General features: G+C 48.7%; 2 protein-coding genes across 7 annotated transcripts; both read left to right on the top strand.

Annotated features, from left to right (window-relative positions):
* Positions 1-7355: 7355 nt before the first annotated feature.
* On the top strand, positions 7356-14468 carry LOC125434136. The gene is made up of 3 exons (XM_048499131.1): positions 7356-7406; positions 9853-10849; positions 14045-14468. The coding sequence occupies exons 1-3, from the start codon at positions 7362-7364 to the stop codon at positions 14200-14202; spliced, it is 1200 nt and encodes a 399-aa protein (XP_048355088.1). The 5' UTR covers positions 7356-7361; the 3' UTR covers positions 14203-14468.
* A 5063-nt stretch (positions 14469-19531) lies between these two features.
* On the top strand, positions 19532-25242 carry PAFAH1B3 (platelet activating factor acetylhydrolase 1b catalytic subunit 3). 6 transcript variants are annotated; one of them, XM_048501990.1, is made up of 6 exons: positions 19532-19745; positions 20809-20907; positions 22192-22281; positions 22393-22509; positions 24504-24626; positions 24719-25242. In XM_048501990.1, exons 2-6 carry the CDS (start codon positions 20827-20829, stop codon positions 24983-24985), a joined length of 678 nt encoding a protein of 225 aa, XP_048357947.1. In that variant the 5' UTR covers positions 19532-19745; positions 20809-20826; the 3' UTR covers positions 24986-25242. The 6 variants fall into 6 exon arrangements, with proteins under 6 accessions (XP_048357947.1, XP_048357948.1, XP_048357952.1 ...); XM_048501991.1 differs by lacking the exon at positions 19532-19745 and adding an exon at positions 19786-19910; XM_048501995.1 differs by lacking the exon at positions 19532-19745 and adding an exon at positions 19972-19993.
* The last annotated feature ends 433 nt before the right edge of the window (positions 25243-25675 follow it).

Here is a 25675-nt window from a genome sequence, read left to right on the forward strand (position 1 = left end):
TCCACCAACCCGAACCCTATGAATAACTGAACTAATCCTGGAAGAATGGGGGTGGGGGGATTTCACAGGAGATCTCAGGGGATCCCAGGAATGAAAAATCCCAAACAGGATATAAGGACCAATGGATCGCCATTCCTACTTGTATCTAATGAAGGGAGCTTTGACTCTTGAAATCTTATACTGTGAACATCTTGTTGGTATCCACAGTCCTGAATCCAGCTGTTATTACAAATGAAAATGGTGAGACTGGGTTAAGGAAAGAGGTCTCGCATTCTCTTAAACACACGTTTCCTTCCCTTTCAGGTTCATGTGTCATGGGTGACAAGGAAGTCCTTGACTCTACTGCAGCACCCCATGTTCAGTGCTGCCCCTCAGACTCTACCACAGATGACAGCAGTACCCAAGAAGACTCCGCACTCCCTTCCATCATACGCTCTCCCACCTGTGCCCGCTGCCGCAATCATGGTGTCAGGGTTCCGCTGAAAGGCCACAAGAATTGTTGTCAGTTCCAGAGCTGCCAGTGTGACAAATGCATCCTTGTTCTGTACGTTTGGCACAAGAGCACTGATGATGAAACGATTAGCGCGAGAGGGACTAGGAATGAGGAGGTGGTTGTGGAAAGTGCTGTCAAGCCGCAGCAGACTCATGGTGACCCCATGGGGTTTTCAAACCATGGCCCTTCCGCACACGCAAAATAACGCGTTTTCAAACCACCTTCACAACTGTTTGCAAGTGGATTTTGCTATTCCGCACAGCTTCAAAGAGCACTGAAAGCAGTTTGAAAGTGCATTATTCTGCATGTGCGGAATGAGCCTATGAGATGGTTTGCCATTCCCTGCCTCTGTGTAAAGACCTTGGACATCCTCAGTGGTCTGCTATCCAAGTACTAACCAGGGCTAACCTTGCTTAGCTTCCAAGATCTGATGAGATTGTGCTAGTCTAGCCTTCCAGGTGAGGGCTGAGAAGAAGGAGGAGGGGGGTGGATTTATATACCCCACCTTTCTCTCCTGTAAGGAAACTCAAGGTGACTTACATGCTCCTTTCCCTTCACAATAGACACCTTGTGTGGTAGGTGTGGCTGAGAGAGTTCTGAAGAACTGTGACTAGCCCAAGGTCACCCAGCAGGAATGTAGGAGTGCGGAAACACATCTGGTTCACCAGATAAGCCTCTGCCCCTCAGGTGAAAGAGTGGGGAATCAAACCCGGTTCTCCAGATTAGAATCCACCTGCTCTTAACCACTACACCACACTGGCAAGGAGAACAAGGTCTAAATCCCTATTCAACTGTTTTCTACTGGCTGGCCCTGAGCCAGTCACTCTCTTTCTCTCAGCCTAACCTACTTCACAAAGTTGTTGTGAGGATAAAATGGGGGGAGGGGGTTAACACTGAATATCTTGGAGGTTAGGATGCAATAAATAATAAGAAAGAGTGAGCTGCCAATGGGTGATGAGTGATGACTACTTTGTGCTGTTTGGAAACGTGCCACAGATACTATAGTGTGGGACTCAGTAGATGGCACTGTTTGTCTACGAATAAGGGTTTGATCATATGGGACTAAAAATGCCATCCCCCATTTCTGCCTTGCTTCGGTTTGCTGGCTCAGCATGAGAAAAGGAGTCAGTAACTTACAGAGCAATCCTAAATCGAGTTACATCCTTCTAAGTCCACTGAGTCTATTTAAGTGGCAAACACGTCACTCAAACCTGTGATGCTAATCCCCAAGGGTTGAGAGAGAAGGGAGCAGTCCCTTAAGTTTCACTGTCTTCAATTATTATATGCAATATTTGTGCTGTATTTTTATTTGTTTTCACTGCTACTTTGATGCTGACAAGCAAATTCTTCTCTCAGGCAGCGGCGTCGCATCATGGCTGCCCAGGTGGCCTTACGCAGGCAGCAGGAGATAGAGCTGAGGAAGCAATTAACCAGCGGCTTGCGACAACTTCAAGATAGCTGCCCGTCGGAGACGTACAATTTGGCCAAGTCGCTGAAAGGGACCAAGTCATGCAAAAGAGGGGCAGGTAAGATAGCCATGTCACTATTTGGAAATATGGAAGCAGGGTAGGAATGGACACAAGTTAGCATGTTTTACTTCAAGAGTTTTTTTTCAGGAAACGCCTTCTCATATCGTGTATTTTACTACATTTCACTTGACATTTTAAAATGGTGATTGAAGGCCATGATCCTTGGAACTAAGCCTCACTGAATGGTTTGCTTCTGAGTAAACGTGTATATTATTAGGCTGTTAGGCCACAATAAGCATTCCAAGACTCAGTGAAATCAGAAATATTTATTTCCAGTTAAGCATGTCTGGAATTTGGCTGCACAGCTCTTAAAACAAATCTTCAAAGAAGCCACTTCCCATTTTTGCAACTATACACTGTTCTTTTACTACACGTGTAGTTAGGATCAGAGTCTCCAACCCATGCTTTGGCCTGCTGAATCTTGAGGTGTGGTGCGCCCAGTGGTGGGATCCAAAAATTTTAATAACAGGTTCCGAGGGTGGTGGGATTCAAACAGTGGCGGTGCCACACACACGCACCTCCAGTCCCTATTGGGCAGGGAGGTTGCTTTAGTAACCCCTTCTCGGCACGCAGAAAAAATTAGTAACCACTTCCAGAGAAGTGGTGAGAACTGGTTGGATTCCACTTCTGGGTGCGCCTTGGTTATCATATCTTTCATTAGTAAACAATGAGCTGGTTTACTCTTTCAGTTCTAGTGTTTACCATCATGAAGACCAAATGAACTAGGGTTTTTGTTCTAACATCGCTCAGGTTCGCAGCCCATCATAGGGGCCAGGTAAACCACAGACCTATCCTTTCTTCCCTTCATAGGGAAGAAGGAGAACGCAGAGCCGTCTAATGACTCGGAAGATGTTCTCAGAGGGGCCACAGGATATCTCAGGCGACAGAAGGAGAGATCCATGAGGAAGGTGAGAAAAGGGGAGGGTATCACAGATGGTCCCTGCTATTGCTTGAAAGGATCATTTCTACATTTTGCTAATATGTAAATATACATATATTGTCCATTATTCTCTAGGAAGGTTCCTGGCTACCAGTACCTTGTTGTTCTAAAGTGACAGAACTGCCCTGGGCGCTTGGAGGACATCCGTCACCTCATACGGCTTGGTTTCCACCACCACTTCCTATGCCCCCAGCACCTTTCTGCCAGTTCTTTCCTCAAGAACATGCCTTTCATGTTCAAACTATGGGAGGTGGGTAGTCGATTTCTCTGATAACAGAGGTGTTGCTGTTGAATGACTAAAAGTAGAATTTGGAATCTGAGAAAACAAACAATTGTGTTGGGAGGTTTGGGGCGAGACACCGTTTCCCAATCTCTTAGTAGTAACATAGCGTAACAAAATTACTCAGGAGTCCAGTAGCACTTTAGAGACATTTTGTTAGTCTTTTAAGGGGCTATCAGACAAACATGACTACCCCTCTAGAATTATGAGCATGATGAGCATAACATAGGTCTTATCTCACACTATTGTTGTTAGGTCAACTCTGATAATGATTGTGAAACTCTTTGCATCTTTACAGGACAATTAAAAATGATAATGTAATTCAAGCATAGCATGCCAACAAATAGTTTCATTCTACTACAAGGAGCCTGACTGGGAAAATGAAACTTTTGAGAAAGAATGTGTATTGTTAATTGCCTTGGCTAGATAGCCACAGCTAATATATTCTTAAATTTTAGGGGTCAAACTTTTTGAACCTGCAGGCACCTTTGGAATTCTGACAGTGTGGCAGGTGCGGCTACAAAATGGATCCCACCGCTTATCTGGCAGGTGCAGCTACAAAATGGCTCCCACCGTCACACAATGAAGCTCCTTGTGCTGTGGTGGTAGCAGCTGCCTCCAAAGCCATTTTTAAAAAATCTGCTCATCCAGTTACATCCTCAACTGCCAATCAGAGGTCTTGCTGCACAAAAGCCCCACATGGCCCCGCCTACTATCTAAAACCACTTGGCATGTGCCAGGGAAAATGTTAGTGGCCGTGACAGTGCTGATGGGCACCAGGCTGCAAACCCCTGTTTTAGATCCTTACAAGCTGGGGTTCTATCAAGGACTGTTAGCTATATGTGAGTGTGTGAGTTCTCAGCTCGGCAATCCATTCTCAGGTGTGCAGGACTCAATTAGAGTTGGGACTGCAGGATACAGAGAGGACCCTTCCCCCCCATCCCAGTTTTCTCAACCCAAAATGGCCTGGGGGCACTTTACCATATTGGGAAAACCTTTGAAAATCCCTACAGTACATGGGAAAGCTTCAAGGGGCAAACGGCTGCCCCCCCCTCAGTGATTCAGGTTGGGAAAATGATGTATAGGGGGTCCTCCTTTTCCTCACGTGCTACAGCCCCAATCTGAATCGGACCCCACACACCTGGGAAATGAGTTCCCAGAAGGAAACTCACAAGCCTGTGGATTGCACAGGCGTGGGGGAAGGCATGACATTTACTGAAGCTACCCTCCCTATCCAATTTTTCATGCTGTAAACTTACTACTGACCTTTACATTCAAAGTCTCCCAGCAGCAGCTTATTTCTTTTCCTACAGGTTGTAATAGCAGTGAAGGCTTGCACATGCCTGACAGTTATATGACAGGACAGATGTTTCACCAGGCCCCTGCTACCTCCTGGTGCATACCCACCTCTGCTGATCTGACCAGGTATATTGTACATCTCTGGCACTCAAGCACAGCAGGCATTTAACAACTGAACAGGGAAATAACTGGGAGCTTCCTAAACATGAATGTGCACCTACAGGAGCTAACCTATGACTGAGAGATTTGCAATCCTTGATCCCCACAGTTCCAAAAGCTAGACAAATCTGTGTCTCACGATTAGTCTCATAGGCAGAATAAGTACATGTTTTACAGGAAAATGTGGCATTGAAAGAAATGGGATGCTATCATACTTGGATAAGAAATCCTTGTAGACTTTTGAAGCCTTGTGGGCATTTACTAGGCTAAGATTACCCCTAGTTCTCACCCCTTTCTTCTCCACAGTATTCTCACCCATTGCTTCTCCACAGAAGGTGCTGGAAGTCTAGTTAAACAAAACAGTAATTCCTCGGCATCCTTTAACTTTGAAATGCTAAAATTGGTGTACCTACCACAAACATTTGCTCAATCTACATCGTAAGATATCTTCAATTCTGCAAAACACTTTGTCTAAAACCAAGTATTCTTCCAAGTATTTACAAAACCCACCATTTATGCAAACATTGTACATCTCTGGCACTCAAGCACAGCCGGCATTTAACAACTGAACCGGGAAATAACTGGGAGCTTCCTAAACATGAATGTGCACCTACAGGAGCTAACCTATGACTGAGAGATTTGCAATCCTTGATCCCCACAGTTCCAAAAGCTAGACCAATCTGTGTTTCAGAGATGTTTGCATAAATGGTGGGTTTTGTAAATACTTGGAAGAAACTCTGGCTTCTGTAAAAGTTCTCCTTGCTCTGTGATCAAAAACAGCAATCTAGGCAAGGCAGGAAGTGAATGATAGTACCAACTGGAAATAAGTATCTATAGGAATTAATTACACTAGTAACCTAATGGAACATGAACTCCAGCATGTGGGAATAACAGTGCAGTCCTATACAGACTCTTTATAGTTTTGTTCCTAAGCACCCTTGGTAATCAATGAGGCTTATGTTCCCTGCAGAGTTTTGGTCTCAAACCTTGAGTTAATAAACAGACTCTGTAGAGTTGATCAGTAGTGTTTATTGATGAGGCACTGAAGCACCAAAGCTTGGCAAAGCCAGTCCTGGGAAACCTGGCCTTTGCCATCCCCCTTATCCCATTGCAAGTCCCCCCTCCCACTTTCCCAAGAAGTTGTGAAAAACAGTCCCTGGAGCTGAGGCGCCCCAAGGTCGGCAGCAGATAGTAAGAGAAAGCCACCTGGCTTCCTGCCCTCATGAGATAACAATGCAACTCTGTTTCTCATGGGACCAGGGTGTCAGGGGAAGCCAAGTTATCTACAATGCATGTGAAGCCATAAATTAAAGATCAAGGAAATAATGCCCCAGATGGTAGGGGTAATATATAGCAGGCTAGGTACATATATCTTTTAGCCAGAGACGTAGCTGGGCCATACTGCACCCTGAAAGATCTCTGCATTTCTGCTCTCTCATCTTAGTTCACAGTTCAGTGCAGGCTGAAGCAGCCTGTTCACTTCAGGCTGAAAATGACCTGATGGGAACTACACTTCCCAGGAGATCTTGGGCCTCGCAAGGTCTCTTGGGAAGTATAGTTCCCACCAGGCCTCACAAGGTCTCCTGGGAAGTATAGTTCCTGCCAGGCCTTTTTCAGCCTCAAGTGAACAGCCCGCTTTTCCAGCCTGTCCTTTCAGGCTGAACTAAGGTAAGTAGGGGAGGCGGGGGGTGCCACGAGGGGGGGGGGGATTTCCTGCCTTCCCCCTCAGGCGTGCGCCCAGTGCAATGTGCATCCCTGTCCCCTGATAGCGCCGCCTCTGCTTTTAGCAGCATTGATGTGTAGCTTTAAGCAGCTACATTGAGGGAGGAATGCATCTCAATCACATAGATACAACCCCCTTGACACACTATGAGGATTAATGTTATTCCACAAGTCCCAAATACCGGTAGGTCCAATCCTGCAACTTCTGTTCCAAAGGACATGTCCATGATTTAAAAGGGGTTACTTATAAAGTGAGGTACTTCTCCGGTACTCCAATAGACTTGTATCTGTCATCAAAGTAAAAATACCCAAGTAAATATACAAGGCAGGATACAGTCTTCAGTAGAAATCTTTATGACTCAAAATAGAAGAACCATTTTTTTAAATTAAAAATAGCTTTTGTTTATAAAGGAAGCATTCAAGCTGTCAGTAACATAAAACTCTTTCTCTAGACCATGGCACAAATTCGCAGACAAGAAGCAGGGAGAGCAGAGAGTAGAATAATCTAGACAAACCAATTAAAGAAAGGAAAGGCTGCGAATATCTTTCCTGCTAGAACAATGGTTTGGCTGAAATTCTTGAAACAACAGTAGTGTATAATCTGGGCCTTGTATACACCTGTACTACAACAGAAATTGTCCCATAGACAACACTGCTGCTGTATCATTTATTTTTCTGGCACCTGCACAGCGACAGCTGTCTACACAAACAAACATTTATTGCAAACAAAGAAGTTGTGGGTGGGAATGCGAAGGGAACTTGGGAGCGTGGCAGCTGCTGAAGCCCCCCCACTTCCCCCTCAACAGTTTGTGGTTTCGCTAGGACAGAAGGTGAGTGGGAAGCAAGCTGCCACCGAGGCACGTTATAAACAGGACTGATACGCTCGCTCTCTCCTTTTCCCTCTTCAGCCGCCTGGCACTGAACCCCCTGAGCGGCAACATGGATTTAAGCAGACGTCCGAAGACCGCACCGTTGGGAGGTCAGGTATTTGGACCCTTCGTGCATTGCAGAACCACATCCCATGAACCGGAAGTCCCTTTTTTTACGATACAAACCAGGGAGCATACTTTTTTTTGGAAGTGTTTCAGTTTCAGGAGCAGCAGTGGCATAGGAGGTTAAGAGCTCGTGTTTGAGGGAATGGATTCCCAGTTTTCACATTTCCGCCAGGAGAATTAGATTAGTTCGGACACTCATTTATTACAGGACTTAGCTAGTCACAGCTTCTCGATTTCAGCCCACTATCATTGGTGTTTGTGGGGGCAAGGAGAAGTCTTTTTATTTTCCTTCTGGAGAGAAAGGGGGGATATAAATCCAAACTCTTCTTCTTCTTCTTATTGCAAGAAGGTACACAGGGATTATTCAGTTTGCCCTTCCTTGTGCATGTTTGAGTGCACACCCACACACAATCTTTGGTTCCATTTCTAGTCTCAGTCCAGCCAAACTGTAAGCTTCTCACACAGGAGGACCATAGCTTCAGGTCTCTATTTTAGCAATGGAGAGTTCCCTTTTAGAAGAAGAAGAAGAAGAGTTTGGATTTATATCCCCCCTTTCTCTCCTGCAGGAGACTCAAAGGGGTTTACAATCTCCTTGCCCTTCCCCCCTCACAACAAACACCCTGTGAGGTAGGTGGGGCTGAGAGAGCTCAGAAGAACTGTGACTAGCCCAAGGTCACCCAGCTGGCATGTGTGGGAGTGTACAGGCTAATCTGAATTCCCCAGATAAGCCTCCACAGCTCAAGCGGCAGAGCTGGGAATCAAACCCGGTTCCTCCAGATTAGATACACGAGCTCTTAACCTCCTACGCCACAGCATTTGAGCCAGTACTTCCCCTGTTAACAGACCCCTGACCCATTTTGTGGATGGCTTCTTCCCTGCCAATGGAAGCCTCCTGGTTTGCCAAAGCCTTATATTTGTCAGGGGTTTCCTTGGACCACTGCAATGGTTTGGCAGGGAGCAGATGATGAGAGCAGACCAGCCAGTTGATTGTTTGCTTTCGTCTCATGCTATTGTTTGAAGTTCCAGAAGGGAGAAACTGACATCAGGTGGAAGCCACACTCTATCCTGCTAGACGTGACCGAGGCACCCCGCTCTTCCTTTCAGGTCCATCAGATTTTTGGGGTGAGCAGAACAGAAGAACCTGGAATTCAGGAGGACACAGGCAATGACTAGGCAAGGCTAGCAGCCAGGTCCTATGCATGTTTCGTCTGAAGTTAGGAATTCAGTGAGGGGTTTGCTCCCAAGGGAAGTATCTGCAGTATTGCAGCATGCATGCTCTCCTTTTGAGCAAAGACTTGTCGTGCGAGGCAGGCAACTGGTTAATTGACCGATTGCAAGGCTAGTCTGTGTTTTGCAACGTATCCCTCTCAAGCAGCCAGCATTCCACACCTCCATCCCAGAAATCAGAAACCTTTGTTAATAGACCTATGCCTCAATTGTCCAGTGCATAAGTCAACCTGGAATTAAACTGAAACTCAGGCCCGTTACATATTTCCAAAGTCTTCAGTATGGGAGTATCTGGGTGAAGGGGTGTGGTACACAAAGGCTGTCCTTCTCTGGCCCACTTCGCACGGACCAAAAACAGCACCCCTGGAACAGTAAAAACACAGTTCCAGGGGTGCAGTTCGCACAGCTGCCACCTCTGCAACAAGGCAGCACCGTGCTTTTTCCCCCCATCCAGAAGGGAAACACTGTTTCTGAAACTCACTAATGAGCAAGTCTTTTCAAAAACAGTGTTTGTAACCCGGTGCCGAGGTAGTATCATTGGGTTGAGGCGCAGCTGTCATTTCTCCATTTTGTTTGGTATTCACATTTCGCGCTTTCGTTCAAGAGGAACAAGGGGACACGCCTCCTGCCCTTTGCCCTCCGAGGCGTTGCCATGGCCACGGAGGCGTGTCCCCTCGTCCCTGTGGAGCTGCGCAGAGAAGAGAAGGTAAGTTTACAAACACAATGGAGGTGCCTCTGTGCGAAGGTGCCTCCGCAGGCTGCGGCGGCTCTGGGACTGCCTGCACAGGAGCGTGCGAACGGTCCCGGGGCTCCACCAGCATCATACCCTCTTTCCCCGAAAATAAGACAGTGTCTTATATTAATTTTTGCTCCCAAAGATGCGCTATGTCTTATTTTCAGGGGATGTCTTATTTTTCCGCTCCACGGTCATGCTCTGGTTGACGGGCACGCTTCCAAACAAAAACTTTGCTACATCTTCCTTTCGGGGGATGCTTTATATTTAGCACTTCAGCAAAACCTCTACTACGTCTTATTTTCAGGGGATGTCCTATTTTCGGGGGAAACAGGGTATATGCCAATGTGCCGCTGTGTGTGGAACAGGCCTCTGTCTCTCAGCCTTACCAAAGGAACTGTTCTCAAGGCATTCATCAACCCTGCCAATGTATGTTCATTAATCACCTGGTGAATGTCTCTCCTCTCTCTTTTAGCCCACCTCTTCCGCTCACGTTTCAGTCTGGCCTGCCAGGGGTTTTACATTCTCACCCCTCTCCGAACAGCAGCTTCAGAAAGAGGCCGCTGAAGCCCTGATAGTGCTGAGAAACTCCCCCCAGACAGCCCCCCTTCTTGCCACATCCAGTCTCCTGCCCCTGGTCAGCTCTGGGCCTGCTCTGATGGCTTCGCCAGCTTTCCCCCACCCATCAGAGACGGCTCACAACTTTGGGATGCCCAATCCCTTCCAACAGCACCCTCAATACTTTATGCCATCCTATGGCATTCATGCTGTGAAGCCCTCCAAGGACATAGCCCTGAAAGGGACCCAGATGCCTCCAGATCAACTGAGTGCCCACAAGGAACAGGTCCCAGGGCCCCTCTTCCTTCCTTTGCTCCACAGCGGTCCTCTTCCCCAGCAGTATAAAAATGTCCATCTGTTCTCCATTGCACCACCCCGGGGTCCTCAGCTAGCTACTTCTGTAATGGTCTCTGGCATCCAAGCAGTCAAACCCAGCTTTGGAGAGGCCTCTAATATTAGCCACCACCATTTCCCCCCTAGCGTGACTACCTACCACACCGCCCCTGGTTCCCCACCAAATACTGTCTACATGCCACAAGCAATGGAGAAGAGCTGGATTTCAGAGGCAAACATCGAGGTTGCGACTCCAGCCAGTTCCGCACATGGCGGCCCTCAGCTGTTGCCCTTCTGTGTCCCCCCCATGGACATCTCTCTCACCCCAGTGCCCCTACCAAGTGGCATTTCCTGTACCCCACTTGCGATGGAAGTGCACAGGACCCCCAGGCTGTCCCTGCTGAATCCTGCCCCATACCTCCTAGCCCAGCAACCTTTCCCAGAGACAGTATTTCCTCTGAGGCAGAAATCCCCACAAGGCCAACAACAGCAGAGCCCAGGACAAAGGTGTTCCAGTCAAGGGCCAGCCGGAGAGGAGAGCGGCAGCAGCCACAAAGTGCCTGGAAGCAGCGATCCAACAGGTAAGGGTCAGAGGCCACGTGCAACTGCGATTAGCGAGGGAATGATTGAGAACCGTTAACAAAAAAAATGTCCTCAATGGAGAAAGGAAATGAGGGGGAAAGGCTTCTATGTCCAAGAGCATCCAGAAGCAATGGAGTATCTATGGGAGGGATGGGATCACGTGTGGGGTGCATTTTGCCCACCACCCTCTTCCCCTTTCCCTCTGTCCAGCCCCCAGATGAAGTCCGCACCCCCACCAAACTCCCCCATTGCCCCCCGCCACCCCGCAACTGCAAAAACCCCACAAAACCCCCAAACTTTTTCTTCCTCCAAGCAGTACCAGCTGGCAACACACTGGGGGTGAGAAGACCATGCCCCCAGTGTGTCGCTGGCTTGTGCCATCTGGATGGAGCAGGGGAAAGGGTTTGTGGGGTTTTTGTGGAGGCAGTAGTAGGGGGCGGCGGGGGGAGTTCAGCGCGGGCTGGGTGCAGCCCCCGGGGCTTGCCCCGGGCGCTGCTTTGTGGTGTCCTTACAGACTGTGGTGACCAATATGTTCTTATCAAATATCAAGCTAACAGGAGAGAGTTCTAAGTAGCTTTATTTGCAAAGAAAGGGGAGCTGTCCTTACATGGGCAGACTCCACTGGCTCGTTACATAGACAGCATTTTAATTCCCTTTCCCCGAATCTGCCACACCCTCTCCATTCTCCCATTGGCTAAGGATACTTGGAGTTACAACTTTCTGGTCCACCTATTTACACGTTGCTCCTTGATATGTGCTCCCCACCCTCACCTCTCTCATATGTTCATTAAAATGAAGGTTGTTGTCTGAGCAGGAGGAGAAGTTAATATGCATTAGCTCATTAAGCATGCTCAGTTAACACTGCTTGCATAACTTTTGCCCTTTGGCCTATGTACACGACACTAACTGGTTTCAGCCTCACAAACATCCTCATGACTCATCTCCTCACTCCTGGTAGAAAACACATTTTTCATTTTCTGCAAGACCAATTAGATTTTCGGGGTACAAGCTTTTGAGATTCAAAGCTCTCTTCATCAGAGGAACCTCAGGACTTTTGACTCTCAAAAGCTTGTTGGTCCCCCAAAATCTTGTTGGTCTCTAAGGTGCTACTTGACTTGAATCTAGCTGTTCTACTGCAGACCAACATGACCTCTGAAACTACACGCAAGAACTAGCATTGTGGGCCCTGGGAATTCCAGGTATTATAATTTTCATATCTAGTCTGCCTTTCTCACTGGGATGCCAGGCAGTCTATAAGTATGATAAAAATGCTTCTGTTTCTGGTGACAATCTTATGATTGACAACCTCCGGGCGAGGCTTGGAGAGCTCCTAAAATTACCGCTCAGCTCTTGGAGATCTAGTCACAGAATTCCTAGCATTTTGATTGGCTTGGCCATAGATGACTTTAAAAACCAATTAGACAAATTTATGGAGTCTACCCATGCGGATAATAATTCTTGCATACCTTTTAGGGGCGTTAGGATTAGTGGAGTCATGTTCAACAAGCACTTTGAACTGTTGGTGAAAAGCCTTATACAAGTATTTAAAAATTGGGAAATGTTCTTTTACGAAACTGCATGCTAGCGTTAACAATCTGTCTATACTTAGAGGGATTTACCCAAAATTTTAACCATATGAGCGTATGTTGGAGCTTTGGAAGAATGAAAGCTGTCATTCTCATGTAGATATCAATGCTGATTTCTTTCTTAAAGAGCTGGGATCATTTACCAGAGGAAACAAGTCTGTACTGCTGGCAGCTCAGCAGACAATGCAGCGGATAATGTTAAGACTACACGCAAGCCAGCTTAGGTAGAGTCTTTCTTGCTAGGCGTTCCCATTTCAATGGCCAAGAAGAAAAACTCTGGCTTTCTATCCCCTAAACTGTGAATTTGTTGCAAGAAAACAGATCTCCCGACATATCAGAACCAAGGAGCCGCATCCACATCACAAGTGGGGCAGCTGATCTCCTTTCAAACGCGCTCATCTAAAAAAAACCCTTCGCCTTTGTTAGGAGGTCACGCAGCTGGGCTCCCCGCAAGGGACAGACTGCATTCTTCCAATCCCTTCTTCCAGATTTGTCCCATTGAAGTCAGTTTGAGGCTCAGGGGATTTGAGGGCCAGGGGCTCATCACGATGTGCAGAGCACAATAGAGAACTTGGATGTCTGGAAGAAAGAATCCGCAAAGAAAGAACCGCAGCGAGTGAAGGAACGGGCTAGACTCTCACCCTTAAAGCTGCTTCCAAATCGCTATTGGGTCCACGCTGGTCCTATCACTGCCATGACTCAGGGGGCCGTTCGCAAGGGAGTCTCAGAGCGTGATGCTGGCTTTGTTTTGGGTCAAGCAGGAGATGAAATCGTTTCCAACTATCTTTATCTCTTCTGGCTGACCTGGGATTAAACTCAGGTCAGCCACATGGTTTATAGTCCAGGGGTCTGCAACCTGCGGCTCTCCAGATGTTCATGAACTACAATTCCCATCAGCCCCGGCCAGCATGGCCAATTGGCCATGCTGACCGGGGCTGATGGGAATTGAAGTTCATGAACATCTGGAGAGCCTTAAAAACAGCGCATGAAATACCTCTCTCAGGGCATTTGGGGATTAAGAAAACACCGGCTAAAATACAGAGGAAATTTTACTGGCCAGGCATTAATAAAGATGTGCAGCAGTATTGTACAAGTTGTGATGGGTGCCAAAGGGTAGGATTCCCACAGGACACCACTCAAATGCCTTTGAACCCATTTCCAGTAATCACACAACCTTTTCACACTGTTGCTATGGATATATTGGGCCCTCTCAATCGCGCAAGCACAGGGAAACGATTTATCCTGATCTTGATAGACCAGGGAACCTGTGTTTTCCAGATGTTCAGGAACTAATATTCTATCAGTTTCTACCAGCATGCATACACTGGCCATGCTGACAGAGGCTGATGGGAATGGTAGTTCCTGAACATCTGGAGAGCCGCAGGTTCCCTACCCCTGTGATAGACCATGCCTCTAGATACCCTGTGGCTTATGCTTTGAGGAGTATGCCGCTGGTTGCAGACCCCTGGTTTATACAAACAGCAGGCTGGCACACTGCAGGGTACCAGCCTGAATTGCCCTCAAGAGATTGCTGCGATGTGTACGGGCAGCAGGCAGTCCGGAGGGTTCTGCCTCAGATATTTAATACAGCTTCTACATTCTGTTTAGATTCCGCTGAATTGGGGTCCAAGTTCCTCCCAGCCAGGCAAGCTCCCAGCCAGCAAGCCTCACCAAACCAACAGTCTCCTCACCGCCTCGAGGCCAACTCCTCCCCCTCCATTTCCCTCAGCATTGGCCAGATGGGCTCCATATCCCTCCCCAGCTAGGTTCCTCGCAGGAACCAGAGCTGGCAGTAAGTGCTTTGCCAGCGTATGTTGGGATGAGGAGGAGAGGGCAAGAGCTTTCTCCCAGGCCTGTGATCTTTCAAGACTGGAGCAGCCAGCCGTGGCCAGGCCTCTGCCTCTTGTTCCTTTTGCCACCACAGATGGTTTTATTGTGGCCGCTCCACACCAGTCTTCAGTTGAACACATTTTTTTTCTGACTTTGTTCTGTGTCAGATGAGAGCCAGATTTTTTTTCTTTCTTTCTTTCTTTCTTTCTTTCTTTCTTTCTTTCTTTCTTTCTTTCGTGAAAGAGGTTTTGAAGCGTTGTGTTTTTAAAAACAGCTCGTTGGGAGTTGGTTTCTTCTCAAATGGTTTAAAAGCTGTGAAAGTTCCTTGTAGGGGGGAAAGTGATATTGTAATGAACTGCCGCTTTAAAACAAATTACACCCGAATTATTAATGAACCAGGGACAGCTTTAAGGTGCACAAAGAATTGCATCCGTTTGGAAGGAGGTTCCTGCCATTGATTGTGCGACTTGGGAGCAGACATGCTCATTACAATCTCTGTCCCGTTGTTTGCTGTCAATAAAGATGTTGAGAAGAACTGTGGTGGCTAAACGGATTTCTGCCTGTAGCCTATAATAATGAAACACTTTCTTCTCATACTCAAGCTATTTCGAGAAGGTACTTGTTTAGATTTAGATTCTGGACCCAGAAGTCTTAAAATATAATTTCACTCATGGGCTGCCTTTCTTCCATCATAGATGCCAGCAGCACACTTAGAATTCCCAGGAAGACCCCAATCTAGACACCCACTAATTCCACATCTGCTTCGGTTCAGCACGCTTACTGACTCACTGTCCTTTATCCATACACCAGGGCTTAGGATTCCGGTTAGATGCAAGTTGTGGCGTAGGAGGTTAAGAGCTCATGTATCTAATCTGGAGGAACCGGGTTTGATTCCCAGCTCTGCCACTTGAACTGTGGAGGCTTATCTGGGGAATTCAGATTAGCCTGTACACTCCCACACATGCCAGCTGGGTGACCTTGGGCTAGTTATCTCTTGGAGTTTCCAGATGTTCAGGAACTACATATTCCCATCAGTTTCGCCAGCATGGCCAATTGGCCATGCTGAAAGGGGCTGGTGGGAATTGTAGTTCCTGAACATCTGGAGAGCCGCAGGTTCCCTACCCCTGGGCTAGTCACAGCTCTTCTGAGCTCTCTCACCCCCACCCACCTCACAGGGTGTTTGTTGTGAGGGGGGAAGGGCAAGGAGATTGTAAGCCCCTTTGAGTCTCCTGCAGGAGAGAAAGGGGGGATATAAATCCAAACTCTTCTTCTTCTTTTTACTGATTTATACTTAAGGAGCCAAATTTATTTTTAAAATGTGTGTGTGTGTGGGGGGGGGGGGAATGTGTTACTGCTGCCTATAAAGGTTGAGATATGTAAAAGGAAGCCGGTGAGATAGCCACCCAACCCACAGACGCTCTCTCCTGAACCCTTCAAAACTAGGCTCCCTATTCAACCCTACACATTTTCAGTCTTTATCGGGAGGTCTAGAAAGGGAAGAATGTGCCCTGCCGGTTGATCAGTTAGTTTGCTCAATTTGTTTCTAGAGCCATTGGTCTGCAGGGACCATGGGGTGAGGGTGGGGGGGTTTGACAGCAAAAGCCATGTTTCAGAGGAGGGTGGAGAGACAGAAAGAGCATCTCCTTTCTCTGCTTCTTTCCTTTTCTCTGGTGTAGAAGAGGCGATGAAGAAAACAGGGTGTTTGGGAGGAGATCACAGCTGTGACAAAGAGTAACTTAGCAAACCTATCCTTGTTTAGTTATGGAGCTCCCAGCTCCAAGTAAAGCTTGACATCTACAGGCTGCGTGTGTGTTTCCTTGTTGAGATGGCTTTCCGCTATTGTACATGGAAATATCCACATGGAATCTGGTCTACATTACAGTACCGATTTTTGTGGGTACGCGACTGGACAGGGATTTTTCTCTTCTTCTCCGTGGCAGCATTTTAACTATTGGAAAGGAGCGATAACAGAGAGCCACGTGCACCTTCCCAGCCCCTCCAGAGCAGAATGTCTGCTTAAAAGACCTGCTAAAAAGTTGAGGCAGGCCTGAGCTGAGGGCAAGTGTGTCAGCATTTGGCTCAGGTTGCTAATGGGATTGTAATGGCTCCTGATAAGAGAACAGAGGGAAAGAGCATACGGGAGGGGGCTTGAGGGCACCTCTTCCCAGCAGGCAGATGGAGACGACTGCAGTGTGAAAGTATCAGATGCATCCAAGGAGGAAGGTGCCACGGCCTCATCGATGGCAAACGTGGGGGACAAGCCCGTTTGCTCTTTACTTTTGTTTGGAAAGTCCTGGAGATTTTTAAAAAATTGCTTCTGCTGAAGCTCAGACTGTTGAAGAAACAGGTATATTAAGGAACATAAAAAACACTTGGTTACAATGTCTGGAATGACAGAAATTGATTCTGGCTCCCCCCCCCTGACCCCCCCCCTGACCCCACAACACAGGTTCACTCTAAAGTTTCTTTTCAGGGCGTGGTCCTGGAGTGAATCCTGTAAATATTGCAGCCAACATACATTCTATACCATTATTATATTTAAAGCTGGGCTCAGGGTGGCTAACAGCGTAGAATTACAATTAAAATGTTGAACCCCATATCAATAATCGAAACATTAGATTATCAATAAAGCATAAGCATTTATTGTCATTGTGCACGCACAACGAAATTTACAGCAGCATTCCTCGATGCACACAATTTCAGACTCATACCCCATCCTCACTTTCCCCTTCCTCCACCCATCCCTACACAGCCCCAAACACATCAACACGAAGCCACGGAGTTTAGCATAGCCACAGCTTTAGAGTAGAAGCTGTCTCTAAGCCTCTTTGTCCTAGTTTGTCCAATAAACAATCATGGTGGCCTGATCGTGGCTTTGAAATGATGGTGCCATCTCCAAGTTCACAGAAACCAGGACTTCCCAGCATGGGGAGCCGCAGGGATGGGCATAGATAGGGTTGGAGGGAAAGTAAGGAAAAGGGGGAAACGAAGGGGAGAGGAAAAGGAAAAGAAGAAAAGGGGGGAGAGGAGGGGAATAGGGTGACTATCCGGAATATGCAAGAAAAGCAAAAATACGCAAGAAAAGCAATTCATGTTGCTTGTTAACTGTTTTCAGAGCACACCTTCCCTAGGAAAACGCAACTCCAAAAAGTTTTCCCTCAAGGAACTCTGGAAGTTCTAGTGAGGTGAGAATCCTGGCCCTTGGTAAAAATTAGAAGTCCAAAGGCCGCCCCACTCAGAAAGTCATGAGCTGAAGGTGATCCCCCTCTGAGTTGGCCAGTCTCTAAGCCGACCACCTTCACCAATCTTTCTTTTTGGCATCCTGGCAAGGTAAGCAGGTAAAGGGGGCCCCCGCGTGGCCGTTCAAAAGAATGCAACGTGGCGAAGAACCACATGCAAGTCTGGACATCAAATTTGGGGGCAATTTGTGAGCTGGAAGTCTCTGGTTCAGATCTCACCACACGTTTGAACGTCCTTGGAATAAGCAGTTGGCGTGTAAATAACAGTAGTTACCTGCTGACAGGGTCGTCGTAGCAATTTCTGCCCTAAGGGCGTGTGACGTGCTTGGAATACTCTGACCATTGCTACCTTCCAATTGCTTTCCCCTCCCCAGCCAGAAGCATTTTAAATTGCTTATATAAAAATCTTGTCCTGGTGCATGTGGTTCTCTCCACCTCCAAAGAACTGCCTGCCTGCCTGCCTGCCTGCCTGTCAGATTTAATATACCGCCCTATTCCCAAAGGGCTCTGGGCGATGTACATCACATTAAATCATGGTAACGAAAACAACGTTTTCAGTTAAACACAATTAACAATCAGCCTCAACCTCCATCTTAAAATCAGATGATGACATAAACAATGGACTCATTGGCCGGTCTACATAATATGGACAAGCCCCCAAGGTGGAATATTGGGCGCAGGGGACGGCATCTTCAACGGCCGACCTCCCCAAAGGTCTGGTGGAACAACTCCGTCTTGCAGGGCCGGGATGGCTGGAGGGAGAGTGTTCCACCAGGTTGGGGCCAGGGAACTGAAGGCCCTAGCCCAGGTAGAGCAATAGAACCTGGGGGTGGGGAGAACAGTGTTTTGCAGCCTGCAGGCGACACTATCCTTGGTGGGCATACACCTGTTGAATGTCTGCCTTGTTATGTAGATGCGAAAAACCCGGGAATCTTGGCACATGCATATGTAACCTCTATCTGTGGGTTCTGTGGGGCAGAACTTGGAATGAGTTTGCAACAACAAATTTTTAAAAACAATATGGTTTACTTTCTTAACATATAACATCAACATTTAACATCACATTTCCAGGTCCTGTTCAGGTTGCATTTTCAAGTCCTTATATTTACAGTCTACTGATTCTGCCAAGTCCAATTCTTCTTTGCAAGTGGGTTGGCTCCTGAAGACTCCAAGGGCTTGATGAACAGGATTCAACATGATGAAGGTTTCCAGAAGAACTCTCACCCATTACAACCACAAAGAAAACCTTAACAAGGTGTTAAGGGCTTATACAAATCAAGGTCCAAGTCTGGTAGCCTTGTCTCCTTCAAACTACATGAGGTCTGCAGCCTCTTGCTGCTTTGGGTCTCTACCCCTTTTCTGGGTCAACCCATTCTGAGCATGGGGGTTACACATACGTTTGACCAGAAACTAGCCACCAACACCACCTCGGGAAATCCTGGGTTTTTAAACTCATAGAGATTATTTGTTGAATGTGACAGACAAATTGTGCTTTCCAATCGCTACTTTTCAGCTGGCAATATTATTGGGTTTGATTCTATCTGTAAAGTTGGCCACGCAGCGGGCAATCCGATGAGCATTAAATAGATATGCTGTTTAAACAGACATGATGCTGCATAATGCGCATTAGACATGTGCTGTTTAAACATATCTAATTAAGGTCCCTTCTGCACATGCAGCTGGACTTTTCTGTGTGAAATAGCAAAATCCACTTGCAAACTGTGAAAATGGATTGAAACTGCATTATTCTGCATGTTGCAAGATGTGTATTAAATGGATTTGCTGTTTAAACAGACATAATGTTGTATGTCCTAAACGACTTTTTTTTTTAAGTAACAAAAGAATGGCGACATATAAATGCCTATGGAAATGGATCTACATCAATCAAACCCGCTTTCCGCCCTGAAGCCCCTAAAATTAGGGGCCTGGGGCACGTTGGGAAGATTCACGGAACAGCCAAACCAAAGAGATGGGAGGGAGGGTGGCCGGAACAGCCGGGAAAACGTAATAGGGAAGCGATGAATGGAACAGCAGAGAGAGTGGCCTGTACCATTCTAGCGTCGTCACGGGGACCGGAGCCAATTCCCCTCCACTCGCCCTGTCATATGGTTCCGCCCAAGCCGCAGCAGTAACCGCTTCAAGCGCAGCCGAGACGGACTGGACGTTGTGGGCCGGGGATCGCCAGACCGCTTTTCGACTCCTAAGAAACTCACCCACTGAGTTCCGTCTACCCGGCCCCGGTGAGCACCCCCCCCCTTGCGTGGAATGGTACTGGCTTTACACCGAGCAGACCAAGGCGGGAACAAACCATTGTGCATGCGAAGGGGGGGACAGTGGAATAACTCATTTCCTCCCTCTGGGAAATGCTAATGCCCATTCGTCGACGGCAAATCTCATAAGAGAACGTAGGAACTCGATCTTCTTACGCGGAGCTTCGGAGGAGACCTCGTGCCATCCATCATCCCCCAAGCCCCTTTTGTTCGCGTTGGTACTGGCCTCGATCTGGCAGCGTAGTTTCGGATCCCTATTAGACGCCGGAGGGAGGACCGGATAGAACCATTATGCCCATAGGAGGGGGGGGGAGCCGCAGAGGTGTTGCGCTGCTTGAGACCACCTGGTTTTATTAATGCCCCATAAAAGTGTACCTCTTTATTTTAAAAAAAGGTAAACACGCAAAATGGAAGCAGCTGGTCCTTATGAACAGAGCACCATTGTGCGCCTGCCTGGGAACAATGGAAGGCAGCTGCCTGCTTGCTGCCCCCTATCTGTCTCCTTGGAAGGCGTCTTCAGTGGGACAGATACAGGCAGCACCAAATGGCCTGTCCTTATTTTGGTGGGCTCAGCAGTGGCAGCTGGAAGGGAGGGGGGGGGGGGGGGGCATGGAGGACTGGCTCTCAGCTGCTCCTGAGTCTGCGCGCGACCCTCCCAATGACAGCGCCACTGATAGCATCCCACCCTCTCATTTTGCGCACTTTTGCAACAAAGCGCTCGCAAAGGAGACGCAACTGGCCGCAAGTCCCGGCAACTCCCCTTTCTTTGAGGAATGGGACTGCCTATTCTTTGCGAGGTTAAGGAGAGCTGGATTAAACCACTCGGAGAAGGGGGGAGGAGGAAGGAAGGAAGCAACGTGGAGGCATTTTTGATGGCTGAACTCCCTGCAGCGGCGAGTTCTTTGGATTGGTCCGCTGGGTGCAAAAGGCACATTCGCTTGCCCTGGGTTTGATGCGAGGAAACCCTTTTTGCACCAAGGGAAGGGAGGGAACAGACGGATCTCTAACCTGTGTGTGGTTGGTGTTTTTCCAGGAACCACAAAAAGGGACCATGAGTGACGGCGACAAGAATCCAGCCGCCACACCCACCCCGTTGGATGACATTCACGGAGATGGGCGGTGGATGTCTCTGGTGAGAAATTGGACTGGGATGGGTAGAGGGCCACTAAGAGGCACACTGCTGCAGAAAACCAAGGTGGGGGCGGCAAGCTGTGGTGGTGGTGGTGGTGGGGGCTATAGGCACAGTATTTTGACTCCTTCGCCCCCGTCTCTGTGCCTTTTCAGGAGAAGAGCCCCTGTATCAGGGTATCTTCCAGCTCTATTAGACTGATGTATTGTTGAAGGCTTTCACGGCCGGAATCACTGGGGTGCTGTGTGGTTTCCGGGCTGTATGGCCGTGTTCCAGCAGCATTCTCTCCTGACATTTTGCCTGCATCTGTGGCTGGCATCTTTGGCATCAAATCCTCTGAAGATGCCAACCACAGATGCAGGTGAAACGTCAGGAGAGAATGCTGCTGGAACATGGCCATACAGCCCGGAAACCACACAGCACCCCAGTCTATACATTGCTTTGGTGAGTGTCATGCAATTGCTTTTGCATTCAGAATTGGGGGGCCCACCCCTCAACAGGGAAGTGGGAGCAGTAGGGATGCCCTTCCTGCAGAGGCAGACATTTTTATGACCCCCATCTCACTGCCAGTTTTAGATCTGCTCCTGGTGTTCCCCAAAGGCACCCCTAAACCATTTAGTGTGGTGTGTTCTGCTTTCCAGAGCCATCTTAACTTTGGCGGTTAAGCGGAGGGCCGGATGATATTCTAAAAACATTTTGGGGTGGTTACATTCACCGATTTGTGAAAGGCTCCGGTTCTGCAGAGTTTGTGGATTCTGTAAACCCACCGCTTTGCTGTGGCGAAGCCATCAGGGGGAAGGGGGTGCGCAACACACCGGGCACACCAATTCTGGTCACGTGGGGGGGTGGAAAAATCCCCCCACGGCGCGCCCCACCCCTCTTCCGTGGCGCACCCCACGACATACCCCCCACTTACTTTTAGGAATGGAACATCCCAGAGAAGAAGCCTGCCTGTGTTGCCTGGGCCTGGTGGGAACTACATTTCCCAGACGCTCCTGGGAAATGTAGTTCCCATCAGGCCCAGGCAATGCAGGCAGGCTTCTTCGGCCTGCTCCTTTCCTAAAAGTAAGTAGAATGAAGTGCCATGGGGGGGCAGAAGCGCCGCGGGGGTGGGGGCGAAAAAGCCAGAGTGTGCACCGGGCACACTCTGGCCTAGCTACGCCTCTGCTGCTTTGCCATCCCTGGCTGTAACCTTGCGCCCAGCCTCTTAGGTTGTTTTCCTCCTTAACTCCTCCACGGGAAACGCTCCCTTTCTTGATGCCTCTCCACTTCTCTCCCGCAAAACAGCACCAGCGCTTCATCGCCGACAGCAAAGACAAGGAGCCCGAGGTTGTGTTCATCGGCGATTCTCTGCTGCAGCTGTTGCATCAGTTTGAGGTCAGGCGGCTTGTGGGGGGGGGGGAGTTACCCACAAATGCCCGCTGCGAGGGGGCGGATGGGTGCGCGGCCTGCACAAGTGGTGTCTTGACAGCATTCTTTTCTTCTCAGATTTGGAGGGAGCTGTTCTCTCCTCTCCACGCGCTTAATTTTGGCATGGCAGGAGATGCTACGCAGCACGTGCTCTGGCGCCTGCAGGATGGGGAATTGCAGCACATCCGGCCGAAGGTATGAGGATGAATGGGAGCATGCGGTTTATGCTTAGGCAACTGCTTCGCTTATCATCCCACTGGGCAACCATACGCCAAGGTTTCCAGTAGACGTTTCTCCCCAGGTCTTCCCACCCGATACCCTTTAATTTGGGATTGCCCTGGGACTTTGGGTATACAGAATGAAGGCCCGGGCAATGAGCGTTAAGCCTGCACCATGAGTTGTTTCTCCCATGCACGTTATTTCTAAGTAGTATGTAACATAAATCGGGAGGGCTGCCCTTGGAAGGTTTGGAGGTAGGGCAGATGTCACGGATGGTAATAACCAGTGGTGGGATCCAAAAATTTTAGTAACAGGTTCCCATGGTGGTGGGATTCAAACAGTGGCGTAGCGCCAATGGGGCTGGGCGGGGCACAAGGGGGGCGTGGGCGGGCATTCCTGGGTGGGGCATTCCTGGGCGGGGCTGTGGCAAGGACGCAGCCGCTGCGCTGGTCCTTGAGCGGGAAACGAATGCACGCAGGCGCAGGCTGCCACGCACGCCGGTGCACCTCCTGCTAGACTGCTTGAAGTTCTGCGCGCTACTGCGGAGAGGAGGGGCGTAACTAAGGCAAAAATCACGTGGCAAAATCACCAATTAGTAACCCCCTCTCCGCACACACAAATAATTAGTAGCCTACTCTCAGGAACCTGTGAGAACCTGCTGGATCCCACCTCTGGTCATAACCTGTCTAGCAACGCTCTGAAATTCCCCCCTGCTGTTTTGATATCACGCTTGGTTTTCACCTGGATGTGGCTGTTGACGCATAGTGTGATGTCATTTCCACCTCCATATTTCTCCCGTTGGCCAAGACAAAAGGGAGGGCGGGAGGGCCAGACCGCTGGAACGTTGCCTGCCCAATGCGGACAAAATAGTAAGCCCAGACGGACAGCTTAAATTTTTTCTACCAAGAAGGGAAACCAATAAAACCAATGCCAATGTTTAGGAAAAAGATTTGCTTCTGTTGTGCATCCAAGGAAGCCGCAATGGATCGTACAGATTTGCTTGTGCGGACTGTTGCAAATTTATTCTGCCTGTAGGAACGATGCTTTAAAAAATCAGTTTCTTTTTGCACGACTCAGATGGAAGCATTAAAAAAATACACGCACAACAGCCGCAGTGGCCAAGGAATAGCATGAATATTTTCCCCTTCCACTTGCAAAATAGCCTGAACTCTTTGACCATGCAAACAAACAAAATACCCTTGTGTTTTCCTATCTTGTATAGTTTTGGTTTCATTCAAGGACCTATAAGGAGCTGAAATCCTGTTTCGTTTCATCTACCTCATCTGAGGCACTGCCAGGCTCTTTCACACACACCTGCACACCCCTGAGGACTAGAACCTTTGAAAGAACAGCCGGCGAAGGATGAGATTTGTCCCGCTACTGAATTATGCACTTGGGAAATTTGAATGCACCTTTTCAGGGGGCGTCAGATTCTTGCAGTGGCAGGAATCATCGCTCCCTGATCGATATATATGTCTGCAGAGGCTCTCACCTCTGAGAACTAATAATGTGCTTCTAGAGAGGAAAAAAAGGAGCAGCGTGGCGTAGTGGTTAAGTGCTTGCGCTGCCACTCACACGGTCGGGAGTTCGAGCCCCTTGTGGGTCAGATATCCTGGCAGCTGGCTCGTGGTCAACTCAGCCATCCATCCATTCCTTGGTCGGTAAATGAGTACCTAGCTCATAGCTAGCGGGTAAAGAATAGCCGGGGAAAGCAGTGGCAAACTACCCCACAAAAACGGCTTGCCTATGAAATCACTGCTCGCAGTGGTACCCCAGGGTTGGACACGACTGAAGGGAAAACTTTACCTTTTAGAGAGAGAGAAAAAATACTGGTGTAAAATTTGCCCGCAGAGGGCAGAGCAGAGTTCTGGCATTAGGATGTGGGGGAATCTTATCCAGGGAACCGCTAGGACGGGCAGAGTTGCAAAAAGGTAATTTGCTTTCTTTTTTTCCCTCCGCCTCCCCGTAAGATTGTGGTCATCTGGGTGGGCACCAACAACCACGGCCACACAGCGGAGCAGGTGGTGGCCGGCATAGAAGCCATCGTGCGCCTCATCAATCAACAGCAGCCACAGGCCCGTGTGGTCGTGTTGGTGAGTGCCAGAGGTGGGGCGGAGCTGTGAGTGCAGATCTCCGGGGCTGCCCCCCCCCCTGCTGTAGCCCCACCTGTGTCTCCTCTGTCTAGGGCTTGCTGCCACGAGGCAAGAACCCCAACCCGCTCCGAGAGAAGAACCAGAGGGTGAACGAGCTGCTGGAGGCGAAGGTGCCTCTACTGCCCAATGCCTCCTTCCTCAACGCCGACCCGGGCTTCGTGCACTCAGACGGGACCATCAGCCACCACGACATGTACGATTACCTCCACCTGAGCCGCCACGGATACGCGCGGTTCTGCCCCGCGCTGCATCGGCTGCTGCTGAGCTTGCTGGGAGAACGTAACGCCAAGGCCTCTTGACCCCTGGTTTCGGCTTGCCAAGGATAGAGGGGGCTTCCTCCCCTTTCCAGGATGGAGGCCCCTGCTAGAGCAGCTCCTGCCAAGTGCAGCTCACTGAGATGTCCTTCTCTTTCATCCACCTGACCAAATGGGATACTTCAGCCTGGGCGTTCAGTTCCTTAACAGTTTGAAGACCAAACAAATGCCAAGAAGTCGAGCGGAGAGCGAACGGCTGCAAACTTGCTTTTGTTTACTTAATAAAACGATGCATATTTCCAGTTTGGTGTCTGATTCTTTCCCCATCACAGTAAAGATTTGGCATGAGGGAAAAGGTTAGCCTGTGGACAGATTCACGGCACCAAGCTTTAGCAGCTTCCAAAGAAGAAGAGTTGGATTTATATCCCCACCTTTCTCTCTTGTAAGGAGGCTCAAAGGGGCTTACAAACCCCTTTCCCTTCCCACCTCACAACAAACACCCTGTGAGGTAGGTGGGGCTGAGAGAGCTCCGAAGAACTGTGACTAGCACAAGGTCACCCAGCTGGCCTGTGTTGGAGTGCACAGGCTAATCATCCAGCACACTCTCTTTTTGAACTGTTACCATCTGGAAGACGATACAGGTCTATCAAAACTAGGACAAAGAGGCTTAGAGACAGCTTCTACTTCAGAGCTGTGGGTATGCTAAACTCCGTGGCTTCGTGTTGATGTGTTTGG

The sequence above is a fragment of the Sphaerodactylus townsendi genome, linkage group LG06, assembly GCF_021028975.2.
Source record: "Sphaerodactylus townsendi isolate TG3544 linkage group LG06, MPM_Stown_v2.3, whole genome shotgun sequence".
NCBI classification, from domain to species: Eukaryota; Metazoa; Chordata; class Lepidosauria; order Squamata; family Sphaerodactylidae; genus Sphaerodactylus; species Sphaerodactylus townsendi.